At 35.5% G+C, this 19,709-nt stretch overlaps 1 protein-coding gene across 6 annotated transcripts in view; it reads left to right on the top strand.

The window, feature by feature from the left end:
* The window catches only part of TSG101 (tumor susceptibility 101), an 81,575-nt gene that overhangs the window by 6,490 nt on the left and 55,376 nt on the right, over positions 1-19,709 (top strand). For 4 of the 6 annotated variants that reach the window (XM_001366351.5, XM_056802211.1, XM_056802210.1 and 1 more), the window contains exons 3-4: positions 4,676-4,741; positions 8,084-8,247. In XM_001366351.5, the coding sequence (XP_001366388.1) occupies positions 4,676-4,741; positions 8,084-8,247 (230 nt within the window). The remainder of the gene's footprint in view (positions 1-4,675; positions 4,742-8,083; positions 8,248-19,709) is intronic. The other 2 variants (XM_056802213.1, XM_056802212.1) reach the window with 1 other exon arrangement.

Genomic DNA, 19,709 nt, shown 5'->3' with positions numbered 1-19,709 from the left:
ATGTATTTTCACATAAAATATAACATTTAGAGTTGGAAATGCACTTAAAATATACGCCCAATCTCATTTATTTTATAGGTTAGAAAATTTACTTTCTTGATCCCTCAGGTGGTTCACATTACAAATGTATGTACTTTCACTTTTGTTTAGCAAAACCAACAAGGTATGCCTGTTCTGTAGCCAGCCAGTCCTGATGAGGGTTTGACTCCTTATGATCATTTGAGTCCACAGGGCATAAGTTTCCCTGGGACTCTATAGTCAAATGCCATCACAAAACACAAACACATATGAACAGAGGCAGCAGAGAATGCTTGATTTTGAAGAGGTAAGCCTAGATTTGATTCTAGACTGATTCTTGGTACCTTTGTGAACTTAAAACCATTTAACCTCTCCCAGTCTTCAATTTCTTTATCTGCAAAATACAGGATTTGAACTAGATGGCTTTGCTCTGGATATATGATCTGGCTGCCTATCTCTGTCCTTTTATTCTTTTCTCCTTAAGTGCTACCTTCGTTTGCCTGCTCTAGATCTATACTTTGAGATTTCTTCATGTCTTAATTGGTTAAGATGGAACAACCTTCCCCTGATTTGTTTCTTGATCTTTTTTATACTTCTGCATAATTTACTGCGTTGACTTTAAAGGGCACCTTACCTTTCTATCTCTCATATAGTTCTACAAAATGGACTGTTTGTCTGTTATAGAATGGGGACTCGGGAAGATCCCTCACACAATTAAAAAATATAATGGATATGCTTAAGTTTTGCTTTATAATTAATTTAATGTTGTACACATATTTAACCTGGTATTCTCCAAAATGGAACTTGTATTTGGAGTTACATCCAAAAGACTTCTAGGGTCCTGAATTCAACCTGAACAGTCTTTTCATTGGGCTTTAATTTGACCATCCTGATATTTAACTCATTCTCAGTATCTTTGGTTCATTTTCCTCCTACAAGTGCCTTGGGGGACATCATACTGGTTTTTGGCCTTGGTTCTCTTGGTTCTTGATTTCTCTTCTTTCTCTAAACTCAACTCAAATTCCACAGGAGGTCTTTTCCTTTTCTGTTCATATGTTGTCTCTGTCCCATGTATCCATCTTCCCCCTTCCCTTCTTTCCCACTGAGAGAGATTGATTACCTTCCATCTTGTACTTTAAAATTTTAGCTTCTTGAGGAAGGAAGTCGAGGGAAATGATGCTGAAGCTGAATCCATGTTTTTCCCTTTCTATCCATTGCTTAACATAGTCCTTTGTACGTAATCTGTGTGCTTAATCCATATTTGTTGCCTGACAGACTAATAGTGGACTCATCTATTTTCATAGATTCAGTTATCCCGTCTTTGCAAATGTCAAATTTGTATTGTAGATGAACTAGTTTCACATTCCAACTGCTTGCTGTTTTATTTCCACTTAAATATCCAACCAGCATTTTAAAATCAGGATGTCTGAAATTGAACTCATTCTCCCCTACTTCAGAACCTAGTGGAATCCAAGCAACCATTCAGTAACCTTGGCTCCATGGTTTTCTACTTCAATGTCTCATCTCATAGTTATAAAACTTGCTTGTTTACTTCTTTTAGCATTTACTACCTATTATCCTTATCATCCAAATTTTCCATGCCTTTTCTCAGACTATTCACCTGGAAAAAGTGAACAAAATAAGTACATCTCACCCATTACAAATTCATATGTGATACATAATCTGATCCAAATCTTTGCTGCTCTTTTCAGTCCTTCTTAACAATTAATTTCATTCCCCACAGTGACTATTTTCTTCTCTTGAGAACTGTAGCCCACAGCTCCCATGCTTAAAGCTGCAGACCTAGCTTCTTACTTCCCTAGGAATAATCTAACATTAAATTCCCTAGCTTTCCTTTTTTGTTTTTTTTTTAGTTTCTGCATCATTTCCCTCTACTTCCTTGCCAACACAGAAGTGAGAACTTTAATACTCACTAAGGGTAAATCCTGCTGTTATTGTTTCAGCCACTATTCCCTCACTTTCATTGATCTTCAGTCTCTTCTGTCTGTCTGCACTTCTACCTGTAGACATGTCAGATATAAAATGGCTTACCTTGAATTTCCTATGCAGTACTACTACTGTCCCATTTCCCTCTCCTTTATCAATGTTAAGACATCAGAAAATTGCCTATACCAGTTTCTCTGCCTCCCTACTATTATTTTCTTGTCAACCCTATTTAAAAAGTCTTAAACCTACCTCCTTTTCCCTCTCCACACACACATTCTTACACAGGATATTGAAACTTCCCTCTCAAAAATCATCAGTAGAGGGGCAGCTGGGTGGCTCAGTGAATTGAGAGCCAGGCCTAGAGACAGGAGGTCCTAGGTTCAAATTTGACCTGAGGCACTTTCTAGCTGTGTGATCCTGGACAAGTCACTTAACCCCCATTGTCTAGCCCTTACCACTCTTTTGCCTTGGAACCAATGCACAGTATTGATTCTAAGATAGAAGGTAAGTGTTCCCCAAGCATCTGTCCTTGGCCCTCTTTCCCTCTCTTTCAAAATATTTTTAGTGATTTTATTATTTATTATTATGGATTCAGCTACAGAATCTCTACAGATAACTAACTCCCAATCTTTATCTCTAGCCTTTACTACTCTTTTGAACTTGTTTACTCAACAAGTATTTATTAATTGCATATTATGTGCCAAGCACTGTCTTGGGTAGTGGGGATAGTGATACAGTGAATGAAATATCTCCACTTGAGCATCCCACAGGGACCTCATTCAGGTCTAAGAAGGAATTCACTGTCTTTTTCTCTGATTCCATTATTTCTATTTGTGGTGCTAGCATTTCTTTTACATGTTGACTGCCTTGAGATTTTCTTTTGATTCTTTACTCCTACTTTTTTATCCATTTATCTGAACTTGGTCAATTCTATCTTGACAAACATCTCCCAAAAACATGCCTTCCCCTATGATCTCACTTCCACCTCAAGGTTCTATTTTAGGCACTTTTCTCCCTTTATATACTCTTTTTCATTGTAACTTAATCCTTTACCATAGGTTTAACTATTATCTCTATGTAAATAACTCCCAAATAGATCTATCTAGCCATCCTATCTATCCTATCCCCTGAGCTTTAGCCATACATTACCAATTGTCTTTTGGAGATATCAAACTGAAGTCTCTGGAAATATGTTAAATATTTATCTTAAACTCAATATAGTCAAAAATGAATTCATCTTTCTCTGAACCTTTCCTTCTAAAATTCCTTATTTCTACCAAAGACACTACCATCTTTGCAATGTCAGCATCCTGACCTTCCTCAGTTGCCTCCATCCCTCATTTCCAATCAGTTGCCAAATCTTAACTTTTCCTCATTCACAATCTTTTTTGCTTTTAAAAATCTAACTTAAATGGCTGTCATTTCAATGAAGCTTTTCCTGATGATGATCATAGTTGACATAGGTGTGGGTATAAAAATAATTGGTGTATGAAGTGCTGTACATAAATTGTCATTTGATATGTGTATATCCATCCCCAGTTAGCAATGGCTGTCTCCCTCATACCTGAAATAATAGTTTGTTTTGTGATTCTCTAATACCTTTTCCCCCTTTTAGACTGTAAGCTTCCACCTACCTGGGATATGCTTCTTCCTCAATTTTTACCTCTTAAATTCCTTTTCTCCTCCAAATATTCAGTGTAAGTACTACCTTCCCTGTTCTCCTTGAGTATTCTCTCTCCCTCCATTTCTTAGTGTTCTTTGTCTAGTGCAGAGATTTCTAACTTGTAGTGCTTACAGGCTTGTGGATAGTCGTTAGGGGTTGGGGAAGAATCTTTATTTCAATATAATTCCTTTCCAATCTTTTTTATTTATTTTGTTTTATACATTTCAAGGAGTCCAACTCCAGTCCCTTTCCAGTAGAACATAACTTTCTTGAGGACAATAATTTCTTAAAAATTTCTGTGCCTAGGCTTAGGATACACAGTGTCATACTAATTCTTGATTGAAAGAATTATTGAAAAAATTAAATCATTATAAAATAGGACTTGTTTTATGGTAAAAGCAAGAAACATAATTTTATAATATTTCATTTAGTAGCATGTTAATAGTTCATTTAAAGAAAAATGAAATATAGGGGACCGCTAGGGGGTGCAGTGGATTGAGAGCCAGGCCCAGAGATGGGGAGGTCCTGGGGTTCAAATTTGGCCTCAGACACTTCCTAACTGTGTGACCCTGGGCAAATCACTTAAGTCCCATGCCTTTTACCACTCTTCTGCCTTGGGACCAATACATAGTATTGATTCTAAGATGCCAGGTGAGAGTTTACAAAAAATTTTTTAAAATTAAATTGACTGAAATTTGCAGTAACAATTAGCATATTGAAATATAATGTGATATTTTTTATAAGTACAGTATTTTGGTAACCATGTCTTAACCTTGTGTTTCTGATAAACGTTCAGCATGTTTCCTATCCATTTTTTATAGGGAATTCAGAAGCAATTTTCTTTTTGTTACATGTATTTTCATAAGCAGGTTGTATTCCTATTATATGATTCAGCAAATTATACTTTGTTGATATGGCTTACTTTGTGGATAGTATATTTTGCATTCAAAAGAAGATTTTTCCAAGATATTTAACAGTTTTAACCACATTGTCTAGAAGCACCTACTAAAAATGCACATGATTAAAACTTTGTTTAATTTCTTTTAGTCTTTAATGATGGCAATTCTAGGGAGCTAATGAGCCTTACTGGAACAATTCCTGTGCCTTATAGAGGTGAGTATTACAAATTGTGTTTCAAAATAGGAATACGCTTAAATCATAAGACTTTTTGCTAAAAAGTTGTATGGAAACAATTATCCTTTACTATTAACTGACTGTTAGATTCATCTTGATTTAGCAATGGAATCTCACTGTGCTCAGTTTTTCAGCCTTCCTCCAGTAGTTAGTGACCTGTAAATATGAATTTAGGTGGGTTTGAGAATCAAATTCTTTTCATCCTTTGATGTGAGAATTGGAAGGAGCTTCCTAGGCAGTGAATGACTGAATAGTTTTCAGTGACAGAGCACTTGCTGTTAAGTGGTTGTGTATCACAAAATACAACAGACTTTTATTTTGTTTTTTAAATTATTAACAGCAAGCATTTATTAAGCACTTATATTTGCCAGGCACTTTGCTAAGTATTAGGAATACAAAAGCAAGCAAAATGAGAGTCCTTGCCCTCACGGAACTTATATTCTCTCTTTTTATATATATAAAAATTTTGAGTTCCAAACTCTTCCCTCCCATTAGTCCTTTCCCTACCCATTGAGAAGGCAAACAATATATCATTTATATATGTTCAAAACATTTTCATGTTAGCCATGCTGCAAAAATAAAAGACGAGTAATAAAGTTAACGAAATTATACTTGCACTTGAATTCATCAGTTCTCTGTGGGTGAATATCATTTTTCATCATGAATTCTTCAAAATTGTCTGATCCCAGTAAACATGGTTAATAAGCACCAGCCACATATATGCCCTCCACAGTGCATTTTGCTAAGTGTCAGAGATACATTTAACAACAAAATTCCTTCCTTCAGGAAGCTTACAATCTGATTGGGGGAAACTACCACAAAGGAGACCAGTATGTATGTAGTAAGTAGTGTTAGGTGGGGTGGATGAGACATTAGGGGGTATCTTGTTCTGTGGAGTTGAGACCAGGTGCTGTAGCCGACTCAAAGTAGAATGAGCTGAGTCAAGTTTCTGACCTCTACTATAAAGGAAGGAATTGGGAGGAGCTTAGTACTCCACTCTCCAGGCAATGGAAAGGAGGCTGAAGGAGATGGTACCAGTCAAATCTGACTTGGATAGTGGCATGGTGATTAGAAGTAATGAGCTGGAAAATGATAAGCTCATGAAAGGGGCATCTTGTTCTATAGTATTGAATCCAGGCAGAGTGGAGGAGAGAACTGACCCTTTAGTCTTACACATTCACAACTCTTTTATAACAGGTACCCTGAATTAGCAGCTGTCTCAAACATCTGAAACTATTATGTCTCACAGATATCTTTTTTTTTAAACCTTTACCTTCCATCTTAGAATTAATTCTGTGTATTAGTGGTGACTTGCCCAGGTTCACACAGCTAGGAAGTGTTTGAGGTCAGATTTGAACCTAGGAACTCCTATCTCTAGGCCTGGCTCTCAATCTAGTGAGCCACCCAGCCATCCCCCTCACAGATGTCTTAAAGACAGCATGTCCAAACAAGACCTACTGTTTTTCTCAGATTTCTTCCTCTTAACCCAACTTTCCTGTTACTGTCAAGGATACCTCCCTCCTTCCTTTCACGTCACCTAGGTTTGCAATCTTGGTGTCATTCTTGTCTCCTCACCTCTATAGTACATAACCAGTCTCTTGGCTTTGTTTCATTTCTACCTACACAATATCTCTCTTATTAGACATCCCCTTCTCACATGGCCACTGCCTTAATATGATAAATCCTTGTCACCTTGCAGCTGAACAATTGTAGGAACCTACTGGTTGATTTCTTTGTCTCAGATCTCTTCTTACTATAGTCAACTGCTTAGCTGCTAAAGTGCCTTTCTTAAAGAGCAGGTCTGTCTTGCTGTGTCACAATAGTTCCCATTCAATAAATTCCAGTAGCTCCTTAGTATCAATTATAAAATCCTCTTTTTGGCATTTAAACCTAACCCCTTCCTACTTTTTTTTTGTCTTTTGTCTTCTTACACTTCACTCTATGCACTCTGATTCAGTTAAATGACCTTACTTACCACAAATCTCCATCACCATGCCTTTCCACTAGCTGGCCCACCAGATCTCTTCCTCTTCACCTGCCTCTTGGTTTCCTTGGCTAACTTTAGAACTCAGCTCAAATCCCACTATAAGTTTTTCCTTTAGAGCAAGGACTGTATTTTGCCTTTCTTTTTTTTCACAGTGCTTAGCATAGTATTTAATACATAGTAAATGCTACTAAATGCTCGACTGACCAAATAGTATGTGCATTGTAGCACCACCAGTTTATTTCATATAAAGTACAGCTTACCTGTACATGTTAATTGATTGTGAAATGATTTCTTGTCTGGAAAAGAAACATGAATTATATAGACCTTAACCTATGAGTGAGTGGCTTTAATAATAAGTGATAAGACATATGATGCACTCAGACAACTGTGCTTGGGACAAAATTTACTTGTTAGTTAAGATGATGTGAGTTGTATTCAACAAATTAATGCTCTTGCATTTGTTAAAAATTAATAAATTAATTCCTATCTACTCATTAGGAAGATAAAACTAATGGCACGAGTAAAGTCAGGAAAACTTTAGTTCTTAGATCTTTTAATAATTTACTTCTAGAAATGTTAACTACATTAAAGAAATTATTACATGTCTCTGTAAGCAAGTAACATCTAATTTGACAACTGATTGGGATCTCTTCATCTAGTTTTTAGGAGGCAACAAGGCCCGTTGGAAAGAGCCCTGGCTCAAGTCAGAAGAGCCATACCCAGATCCTGCTTCTCATACTAGCCATGTGACTTTGATTAAGTCTCTTAACCTCTTTAGGCTTTAGTTTCTTTTTCTGTAAAATGAAGAAGTTGGGCTGGATGGCTTAAAGGTCCCTTTCAGCACTAGAGCTGTCATTCCATGTTATATTTCCTAGCATATTTCCTAGTCTCAGTACTGTTTTTAAAGTGATGAATTGTGTATAACCAATAATATCTTGTATAGAAAATCCCTTTTATTCTGCTGAAATGCTCTGCAAACTAAAACGTGAGAAGCAGTATATTGATGAGGCAATACGGAATGGAGGAGAATACCTTAGATTTTGACTCCTTTGAGTTCAAATCTCTGTGTTCCTATTAATTATCTCTGGGACCTTTTACAAATCACTTATTATGAAGTCTTTAGACCTTAGTTTCCTCTTTAAGATGAAAGAATTAGAGTAGATGGTCTATAAAGATTCTCTAGTCTAAAAACAAATCCCATTATTTTCCTATATTTGTTGTAGTTTGACTTTGTGTTATTTTATTGCAGTTGTCTTCCTGTTAGGATATTGAAAGATCAGAAAAAGACCTAAAAAATAGAATAATTGAAGTCTCACTTTTTCTTTTCTTTTTAGGTAACATATACAATATCCCAATATGCCTGTGGCTGCTGGACACATATCCGTATAATCCCCCTATCTGTTTTGTTAAGCCTACTAGTTCAATGACTATTAAAACTGGGAAGCATGTTGATGCAAATGGAAAGATCTATCTTCCTTATTTACATGAATGGAAGCATGTAAGTATATGACCTATACACTGGTTTTAATTCTTAATTGTGTTTTAATTTCTTCCCTTCAGTAAACAACAGAGATTTAATGCTATTTTAGGACACTTAATATACCAAGAGGTATAAAACAAAGAGCCTTAACCTTAAAGAGTTTGTAATCTACTTTGGTTAATATCACATATGTACATTCAAGGACAGCTTCCAATCATATGTTATTTATAATAAATATTAATGATAAGTGGTATAGATAGACTTTGTTTTTGATACTCTGATATTGTGATTGAGCTTTATGGATTTTGGATCTCATAGATGTGGAAATTCCTTTCAGTAGGAAATATCCCAACCCATGAATGTTCTCCTTGTTCTACATTTGAATATGGGGAGTTTATATGTAACCTTTTCAAAGGTCTCTTGAAGAAAATACCAAGCCAAGGTCTGGTCCAAGTGTTATAATAGGAAAAATAATTTATTTTTTCAAATTAAAACTAGATAAAATAAGTATAATTTTCACTGTGAAACTTATAGAAAATGGGATGGGGACAGGGAATAGCTTGATAATGTAGGTAAGATCCTACCTAATACCCAAAGATTTTTTTTTTAAACCCCTACCTTCCATCTTGGAATCAATATTCTATATTAGTTCCAAGGTAAGAGAGTTGTAAGGGGTAGTCAATGGGGGGGGTTAAGTGACTTGCCCAGTGTTGCATAGCTAGGAAGTGTCTGAGGTCATATTCGAACCCAGTACCTTCTGTCTTTAGGCCTGGTTCTTAATCCACTGAGCCACTCATCTTACCCCCCCCCCCAAAAAAAAAAAAGATTTTTGTAGTTGAGAGTAATGACAGAATAAATGGAGACCTGAGAAAAACTGATGAGAGTTTTCAGAGGATGAGCTTAGAACTGCTTATTAGCATTTGCTAGCAAACAGGTTCTTAACAATGTCATTAATGCAACTGAAATCACAGACCATCTTGGATGGCATTCCGTTTTTCACAAAAGCTGGTACCTCATGTCATCTATCCCTCTAATGGGAATGGATTTTGAAAAACTAGACAGTTTAAGGAATCAGCTCCAAACCCTGAAATGAAATAGAAGTTCTTTTCCCTCCTATTTTTCTGTTTCCTCTTAATTGACCCTTTTGGGGGGGGTGGTGAGGGGGAGTTGAATGCATTTGTTTTGAATGTATACTCTTATGCCAAAGGGGACTACCCCCAATTGGCTTTTTGTTAATGGGCCTAGCAATCATTTGTTTTGTTCTTTCTTTTTTATTTACCTCTAATCCCCAAATAGTTGTAATTTCCTCTTAGAAAGTACAATATTTATGTAACTAGTTAAAGATTTTTTAGAGATATAATGTGTACTGATTCATTGGGGAAAACTAGGCATGTAAATCTGGGGGGATTTCAACATGCTTGTTTCCCAATGGAATCACAGGGGGCGGGGATTGTGTACTTAGAATTCTCTCCCCAATAATTCCCAACTTCCCATGTTCCTTCTCACATTATGTACTAATGTAGGGAAGATATAAGTTTTGTGTAGCTCCTCCCTTATGCTCTCTTTTTCCATGAACTTGGCTGGGAAAGCTGCCTTTACTCAGGCTTTTACTTTTGTCCTTTTACTTCTTCTGCTTCAAGTAATTATTAATAAATCGTATAAAATATAATACTTAGAGTTATTGGATATTAATTTAAATTTTATACATCAAACCAAGTGGTCAAGCGAATGTTTTTCTTCTGTGTTTCTACTCCCACAATTCTTCCTCTGAATGTAGATAGCATTCTTTCTCTAAAGTCCCTCAAAATTCTCCTGGATCATTGCATTGCTGCTAGCAGAGAAGTCTATTATATTCAATTGTGCCACAGTATATCAGTCTCTGTGTACAATGTTCTGGTTCTGCTCCTTTCACTCTGCATCACTTCTTAGTTCCAGTTCACATGGAATTCCTCCAGTTTATTATTCCTTTTAGCACAGTAGTATTCCATCACCAATATACACCACAATTTGTTCAGCCATTCTCCAATTAAAGGGTATCCCCTCATTTTCCAATTTTTTGTCACCACAAAGAGCAAGACTAAATATTTCTGTACATGTCTTTTTTCCTTATTGTCTCTTTGGGGTACAAACCCAGCAGTGATATGGCTGGATCAAAGGGCAGGCAGTCTTTTAAAGCCCTTTGACCATAGTTCCAAATTGCCCTCCAGAATGCTTTGATCAATTCATAACTCCACCAGCAATGCATTAGTTTCCCAATTTTGCCACATCCTCTCCAACATTTATTACTTTCCTTTGCTGTCATATTAGCCAATCTGTTAAATATGTGGTGGTACCTCAGAGTTGTTTTGATTTGCATTTCTCTAATTATAAGAGATTTAAAACTTTTTCATGTGCTTTTTGATAGTATTTATTTCTTTTATCTGAAAATTGCATATTCATGTCCCTTGTCCATTTATCAATTGGGGAATGGCTTGATTTTTTGGTACAATTGATTTTTGTGTCTTTTATCAATTTCTCTTCCTTTTCCTATAGTAGGCATGACAGTTCCAATGTAATTATTGGAAATCACATTTTTTCCCAACCGAAATCTGTATTTCTTGGTGTACACAAAAAGGATTATGCTTACTTTGTTCACTCACAGACATACAAAAGGGGGGGTGGGCGCGCGATACCATCATTTCTAAATAGTATCTAGCCCGTTCAGATTCTAAAGAATATCTTGTGTCAAAAGGGGATGACCTTGTGTCATTCACATATAGAAGAGGAAGCTTGTCCAGCCAGCTTAACATTCTTAGTAGTGGGGGTTTAGGTAAAATGGACAAATAGATTTTGTTACGGCCTGCCACAAGTCATTCATGGATTCTAATGACCTAGAAGGGAAGGCGATGACTGGAAAGTGATGGACAAAAAACTTAAGATAGGGGCAGAGAAAAAAGATATAAACACTACAAACACACATACAGAGCTGGAATCAGTCCAAGGCCAAACTGATTCAAAGAAACCAGAGGCCTTGAGGGTTTACTTAAATGTAAATGAATCAAGAAGATCTCAGTAAATCTGTACAGGGCCTTGAATCCTGAAGTCATCCTCCCAGATCCTCGAATAATAGGCGCCAATATGTTGCTGCTTCCTGTCATTAGGTGCTGATACAGACAGGATATAAATTGGGTGCAGTTCTGTCTTTGGCTCCCTTTCCTTCTTGTTGTGGCTTTGGTGGAATGTGGATTTTGAGCAGGTAGAAAAACTTTCATCACATGGTCCTCAGGATTCACAGGTAGGTGGTTGATGGAGGTCATGCCACACCTGCTGCCTCAGGGATTCCAGCCAAAACACAGGACCCTTTTTTTTTAATGGGGAAAATCATATTACTATTTGCAGTTTGTTTGGAAGTTTTTTCATCTTTCTTCTTGGGGCATGCACTGCACAGTGTTGTAAAATGTGATAAATATTGCTGTGCCCCAAACCATGTTTCTCATTTAATGTAATCATTTTTTGTTTACTTTAGGACAGTTTTCTGTCATTTCTGTACCGTGTAGTTATTACCCAGCTTTCTTTAAAAAAAAAATCAACCTATTGTATGACAAACCCAGTGTGCTTTTGGAAGAACTACTCACTATTCAACAAAAACTACTGAGAAAATTGGAAAACGGTATGGCAAAAACTAGGCATAGATCAACATCTCACACCATATACCAAGATAAAGTTAAAATGGATACAAGATATAGAAATGAATAAAAATCAATTCTTCAGTACTGGGAAAGATACCTTAAGCACATTGATACTTGAGTTGCTAAGGGTTAATGTTACGGTAGAGATAAATACTAGTTCTACTGCTTCTGAGATTTGTATTTAGATGCATTTTGGAAGTTGTATTTTAACTAGAACTCTGTGTGTCTTTTTAATAGTTCTAATATTTTTTTTAATTAATTTATTTAGTCAATTTAGAACATTATTCTTTGGTTACAATAATCACATTATTTCCCTCCCTCCTCTCTATCCACCTTTTCCACAGCCAACGCGCAATTTCATTGGGTATTACTTGTGTCTTTGATCCGAACCTATTTCTATGTTATTGGTGTTTGCATTAGGATGTTCATTTAGAGTCTATATCCCCTCGACCCATGTATTCAAGCAGTTGTTTTTCTTCTGTGTTTCTACTCCCACAGTTTTTCCTCTGAATGTGAATAGTGGTTTTTCTCATAGATTGTTCTCATAGTTGTTCAGGATCACTGCATTGCCACTAATGGAGAAGTCCGTTACATTCGGTTGTACCATAGTGTATCAGTCTCTGTGTACAATGTTCTCCTGGTTCTGCTCCTCTCGCTCTGCATCAATTCCTGGAGGTTGTTCCAGTCTCCATGGAATTCCTCCACTTTATTATTCCTTTGAGCACAATAGTATCACCAACATATAATACAATTTGTTCAGCCATTCTCCAATCGAAGGGCATCCCCTCATTTTCCAATTTTTTGCCACCACAAAGAGTGCAGTTATGAGTATTCTTATACATGTATTTTTCCTTATGATCTCTTTGGGGTACAGACCCAGCAGTGCTATGACTGGATCAGAGGGCAGGCAGTCTTTTAGCGCCCTTTGGGCATAATTCCAAATTGCCCTCCAGAATGGTTGGATCAATTCACAAGTCCACCAGCAATGAATTATTGTCCGAACTTTGCCACATCCCCTCCAGCATTCATTACTTTCCATTGCTGTCATGTTAGCCGATCTGCTAGGTGTGAGGTGATACCTCAGAGTTGTTTTGATTTGTATTTCTCTGATTATAAGAATAGACTTGGGATAAGTGACCTCAGCAAGACATTCTGTGATAAGCCCAAAGATCCCAGCTTTTGGGACAAAAATCCACTATTTGATAGAAACTGCTGGGAAAATTGGAAGACAGTATGGGAGAGATCAGGTTTGGATTAACATCTTACACCCTATACCAAGATAAACTCAGAATGGGTGAATGACCTGAATATAAAGAAGGAAACTATAAGCAAATTAGGCAAACACAGAATAGTATATATGTCAGATCTTTGGGAAAGGAAAGACTTTAAAACCAAGCAAGAGCTAGAAAAAAAATCACAATGTAAAATCAATAATTTTGATTATATCAAATTAAAAAGTTTTTGTAGAAACAAAATTAATGCATCCAAAATTAGAAGGGAAGCAACAAATTGGGAAACAATCTTCATAACAAAAACCTCTGACAAAGGTGTAAGTACCCAAATTTATAAAGAACTAAACCATTTGTACAAAAAATCAAGCCATTCTCCAATTGATAAATGGGCAAGGAACATGAATAGTTCTAATATTTGAATACCCAAATGGGAATATGATTAATATAGGTTTTGTAGGGATAGCTTTAGAAGTAAAAATTTTTTTGTTTCCCTTACCTCCCCACCCCAGTCAGAAAAGAAAAGAACCCCAAAAGAAAAGATCCCAAATTCCTTTGTATTTTATAAGGACAGGCAGGTAAAACAAATTTCCACCTTGGCCATGTCCAAAAATTCATTTCTGTTTTTAAAAAGTTTGTTTTTTTTAACATGTAGATAAATTTTTAATAATCATTTTCTGAAATTTTGCTATCCATATTCTCTCTCTCCCTTCCCTGAAATGGTAGGTAATATTTATATAGGTTATACATATGCCACCCTGCAAAACATCTCCATAACATCTCTCCATGTTTGTCATGTTGTAAAAGAAGACACACATTGCTTATACCAAAAAAACTCATAGGGGGAAGCTGGGTGGCTTAGTGGATTGAGAGTCAGGCCCAGAAATGGGAGGTCCTGCGTTCAAATGTGGATTCAGACACTTTCTAGCTATGTGACCCTGGGCAAGTCACTTGCAACTCCCATTGCCTAGCCCTTACCACTCTTCTGCCTTGGAGCCAATCACAGTATTGATTCTGACAGAAGGTAAGGGTTTGAAAAAAAGAAAAAACTCATGAAGAAAACAAAGCAAAAAATGTTATGTTTCAGAATGTGTTCAGACTCCATTAGTTCCTTCTCTGGTGGTGGATTGCCTTTTCTGTCATTAGTTCCTTCGAGTTGTCTTAGTTCTTTGCATTGCTGATAATAGAGAAGTCATTCAGAGTTGATCATCATATGTTATTACTGCTATTCTGTATACAATTTTTTTCTCCTAGTTATGCTTACTTCTCTTTTCATAAGTTTTTCCAAGTTTTTTTGTGATTGTCCTCTTTGTCATTTCTTACAGCACAATAGTATTATTACATTTATATAACTTGTTTATCCATTCCCTAATTGATGGGCATCCCTTCAGTTTCCAATTCTTTTCTGCCACAGAAAGCTGCTATAAATATTTTTGTGCAAGTAGGTCCTTTTCCTCTATCTTTAATCTTTTTGGCATATAGACTTAGTAGTGCTATTGCTAGGTCAAAGGGTATTTGTGGGTAGTTTTATAGCCCTTTAGGCGTGGTTCCAAATTGCTCTCCAGAATGGTTGTATGAGCCCACAATTCCACCAAGTGTTGTAGTGTCTCAGTTTTCCCACATTCCCTCCAACATTTATTATTTTCGTTTTTTGTCATATTACCTATTCTGGCATGTGTGAAGTGGTACCTCGGAGTTATTTGATTTGCATTTCTCTAATTAATAGTAATTTGAGACATTTTTTCACATGATTAAAGATTTAATTTCTTCATCTAAAAACTGTTCAGATCCTTTGACCATTCGTCAATTGGGAAATGAATTGTATTCTTAAAAATTTGATTTAGTTCTCTTTATACTTGAGAAATAAAGACTTTGTCAGAGACACTTGCTTTGGAAATTTTTTCCCCCAGTTTTTTGTTTCTGTTCTATTCTTGGTTACATTGGTTTTGTATGTGCAAAGACAATTGTCGGTTTTACATTTTGTAATGTAATGTATTTCTGGTTTGGTCATAAACTCTTCCCTTATCATTGGGTCTGACAGGTACACTATTTTGTGCTCCCCAAATTTTATTTGTGCTCTCCTAATTTGTTTCTAAATTATGTATCCATTTTGACTTTATCTTGGTATATGGTATGAGATGTTCATCTGTGCCTAGTTTTTTGCTACAGTTTTCTAGTTTCCCCAGCAATTTTTGTCAAAACTTTGTCAAAACAAAAACTTTGGATCTTTGGGTTTGCTAAACAGTTCGATACTATGGTCATTTACTACTGTGCATTGAGTGCCTAATCTGTTCCATTGATTCACTACTTTATTTCCTAGCCAGTACTGGATCACTTTGATAGTTGCTACTCTATAATATAGGTTGAGATCTGGTACTTGGAAAAAAAAATTAATTCCCTTTATATTCTTAGGCTTTTGTTCTTCCAGATGAATTTTATTACTTTTTTCTAGCTCTGAAATAATTTTGTGGTATTTTGGTATGGCACTGAATAAAATTTTTTTTCTGCTATACATATACTTCCATTATCTCTGTCATGAGATGAATATCATTCTTCATTATCAGTACTATGATCATGGTTGATCATTACATTGTTCAGAGTTCTTAATTCTTTCACAATTGTTGATTTTTTTTACAATATTGATGTTACAGATTATTCTGGTTCTACTTACCCAGCATCAGTGCATACATTCTTCTGAGGTTATTCTGAAACCTTCTTTTTTTTTTTTAATAGCATAGTACACTCCTATACCATAATTTGCTATAGCCATTCCCCAGTTTTTTGGCCTTCTTTAGTTCTTTGCCACTGGAAAGAAACTGCTATAAATATTATAGTGCACTTAGGACTTTTTCCTCTTTCTGGTATAGACCTAGTAGGGGGTATCACTGGGTCAAAGGGCATGTGTGGTAACTTTTTATACATAATTTCACATTGCTTTGCACAGGATGGATATACATCAATATGCCTATTTATAAAAGCCCCTTCTACATTTGTCAGTTTTTGAGATCATCTTTACAGATCTCATAGGTGTTAGATCGTACCTCCAAATTGCTTTAATTTGTCCTCTTCCCCCTCCCCATTTTTAGTGATTTGATGTTTTTTCCAAATGACTAGAGATATCCTGAATTTATTCCCTTGAGATCCTCTTGCCTATTAAAATTCTACCAATTTAATTATAAACCAATAAATGACTTAATAGAAATTAGAATCAGCTTTTTTTATGTGTCTTGGAAATGAGACCTTTATATTTGTAACATATAATTTGCTGTAAAGGATTTGTTGTCTCCCTTCTCTTCTAGTTTCTCTTCTAATCTTGACTATATTCAATTTTTGTAAAAATATTTTTAATGTTATGTAGTCTTAATTGTCCATATTATCTTTTTTGATCTTGTTATCCCTTGTTTGATGATAAACTCTCAATTATCTATAGATTTGAAAGATAATATCTTCATCATTCCTCTATAATTTTTTTATGAAGTGATCTTTTACATCTTTGACACATATATCCATTTGAAGTTTATCTTGGCATATGCTGTGAAGTGTTGACCAAACTTAATTTTTGCCATAACACTATGCAGGTTTTTTGTTTTGTTTTCTGGTCAAATAGTTCTTATCCCAGTAGATAGTATCTAACACTAGGCCACCAGATTTCAGTTGTATTTGTAGGTTGTAAACCTAAAATTATTTCACTTATAAAGCTCGGTTTTCAAACCTCATGCCAGATTGCTTTGATAACTGTTGCAGTGTAATGTTGTAGTTTTAGATATAATACTGTTGGGAACCCCTTAATTCTTTTTTATTTTTTCCCACCATTCCTTGAGATCCTTAACTTTTTTTTCTTCCAGCTAAATTTGTAATTTTTATTTCAATTTCCATAATATGTAATCCTTTGGTACTTTAATTGACATGTGACATTGTTTATTAACTTAGATGTTATAGTCATTTTTCTTATTGACTTGGTCTACTGATGAGCAATGAATATTCTCCAATTATTTTAAATGTGTATTTTCTGTAAAGTGTTTTGTAGTTGCATTTATATAGTTACTGTTTGTATCTTTGTAGTTAGGCTCCTAAGTATTTTATTTTATACATTTCATAGTTATTTTAAGTGGAATTTTTTGTTTGCTGACTAGCAATAACATGAATCCTAGTCAATTTTAATTGTGTGTACTTTCTCTTTTGAAACTTGAGAAATCACAATACAAATCAAACAAGTGATCAATTTTGCATGGTTAAAACACTTCCATTTAATGCTGTCTTTGGATCTTTATATATTTCATAGAGTTTAATGCACACTTGAATATTAGGAAAAGCTTCAAGGTTATGGTTCAAAACTAGCTGCATGTTGAAAATGATAATTTCAATCATAAACCATTTATAAATCTTGATTTTTATTTATTATTTTTTTTGTTCAGGACAGGCTATGATTAGTTTTCTATCACTTGAATTTAGGAAACACATAATAATGGTTTACTATAAACATTAAGAAAAGGTTTTAGATATGTTTGGGAAGTAAAAATCTTATCTTTTAAATTTTGGTAAAGTATGTGGTTCTGTTTGAAACTACTCTAGAAACTTTGCTGCAGAGAACACAGCTTACATGAGCCTCAAAACCATTAAACATTTCTCTATAGTGTCTTAAGGTTTGAGGGAAAATAATTATGTGCTTAAGTCAGCTAAGTGACTCATTGGATAGAGAGCCAGGCCTGGAGAGAGGAGATCCTGGATTCAGATCTAATCTCAGACACCTTGCAGACTAAAGACTAAGCTCCTTACCATTCTTCTGCCTTGGAACCGATATATAGTGTCAATTCTAAGACAAGAAGGTATGGATTTAAAAATAGAAAATAATTGAGTATGAATGGATAAACAATCATTCCATTCCAAAGGTATTTAGTATTATTTTAAAACAGTGCCCCATTTCTATCGAAGTGAAATGTCCTTTAATAACCATCACTATTAGGAAAGCAGAAAGCTGGGAGGGAAATTTTTATGGCCAAGTTTCTCTGATAAAGGCCTCATTTCTCAAATATATGAAAATAGTCAAATTTATATGAATAAAAATTATTCTCTAATTGATATTCACTAGACATGAAAAGGCAGTTTTCAAAAGAAGAAATTAAAAGTACCTACAGTCATGAAAAAATGCCCTGAGTCACTATTATTAGAGAAATGCAAATTAAAACAACTTTGAGGTACCGCCTTGAACCTGACAGATTGGTAACATAACAAAGAAAAATAAATGGGGATGGGGATGTGGGAATATTGAGATACTAATGTACTATTGGTGAAGTTTTGAACTGATCCAACCATTCTAGAGACTATGGGCAAAGTAATTTGAAACTTGCCTAAAACTGCTTGCCCCTTGCCCCAGCGATACCACTACTAGGTCAGTATCTGAAAGAGAAAAACTTTGGGGCTGGAGGGGTTGGGTCCCCTCCCAAAGCCGATAAGTAGTTCCACTGGGTTATACATGTATCATTGTTCAAAACCTATTTCCATATTATTCATATTTGCAGTAGAGCAATTCTTTAACATCAAAACCCTAATCACATCCCTTTCTCCTACATTCCTCTGGATTGTCCTAGGTCATTACATTGCTTCTGGTAGAAAAGTCCATTACATTCCACTGTGCCATAATGTATCTGTCTCTGTGTACAGTATTCTCCTAATTCTCCTTTCTCTCTGCATCAATTCCTGGAGGTCATTGCAGTTCACATGGAATTCCTCCATTTCTTTATTCCTTTCAGCTCAATAACATTCCATCATCAACATATACCACAATTTATTTAGCCATTCCCTAATCAATGGATACCCTCTCATTTTCCAATTTTTTGATACCACAGAGGATGTGGCTATGAATATTTTTGTACATGTCTTTTTCCTTATTATCTCTCTGGGGTATAAACCCAGCAGTGGTATGGCTGGATCAAAGGGCAGGCATTCATTTAAAGCCTTTTGTGCATAATTCCAAATTGCCCTCCAGAATGGTTGGACCAATTTACAACTCTACCAGCAGGGTATTGTATAATTGAAAATTAACTACACTAAAAACTACATTTCCTGGGAGCCCACTGATTTGCTGTTCTTACATACTTCCTTATAGATAGGGGATACATTCAGTGGGCATTCCTGCTCTGGCCCTTTTTGGCTTCTTGTCTTGATGGTGGTAAGAGGGGATTTTTGAACGGGCTGATTAGCCTTGGGCATGTGGTTTTTATTTTGTTACCCTTTTATTCCTTTATTTCTAATGATCGTTAATAAATCTCATTTTTATTATTGTATATTTTAACTTTTGCAATATAAGTGTCCCAATTTTGCCACATCCCCTCCAACATTTATTGCTTTCCTTTGTTGTCATATTGGCCAATCTGCTAGGTGTGAGGTGGTACCTCAGAGTTGTTTTAATTTGTATTTCCAGATTATGTATAAAAATGTATCCTTTTGTGGTGGCAAATTTGTGAAAATTGAGTGGTTGCCCATCAACTGGGGAATGGTTAAACAAGTTGTGATGTATGATTGTGGTGAAATATTATTGTGTTAAAAGAAATGACAAAGAAGATAGGATACTTTCAGAAAAATT

The sequence above is a fragment of the Monodelphis domestica genome, chromosome 6 (assembly GCF_027887165.1).
Source record: "Monodelphis domestica isolate mMonDom1 chromosome 6, mMonDom1.pri, whole genome shotgun sequence".
Classification (NCBI taxonomy): Eukaryota; Metazoa; Chordata; class Mammalia; order Didelphimorphia; family Didelphidae; genus Monodelphis; species Monodelphis domestica.
This window is presented reverse-complemented; position numbering and strand designations above follow the sequence as displayed.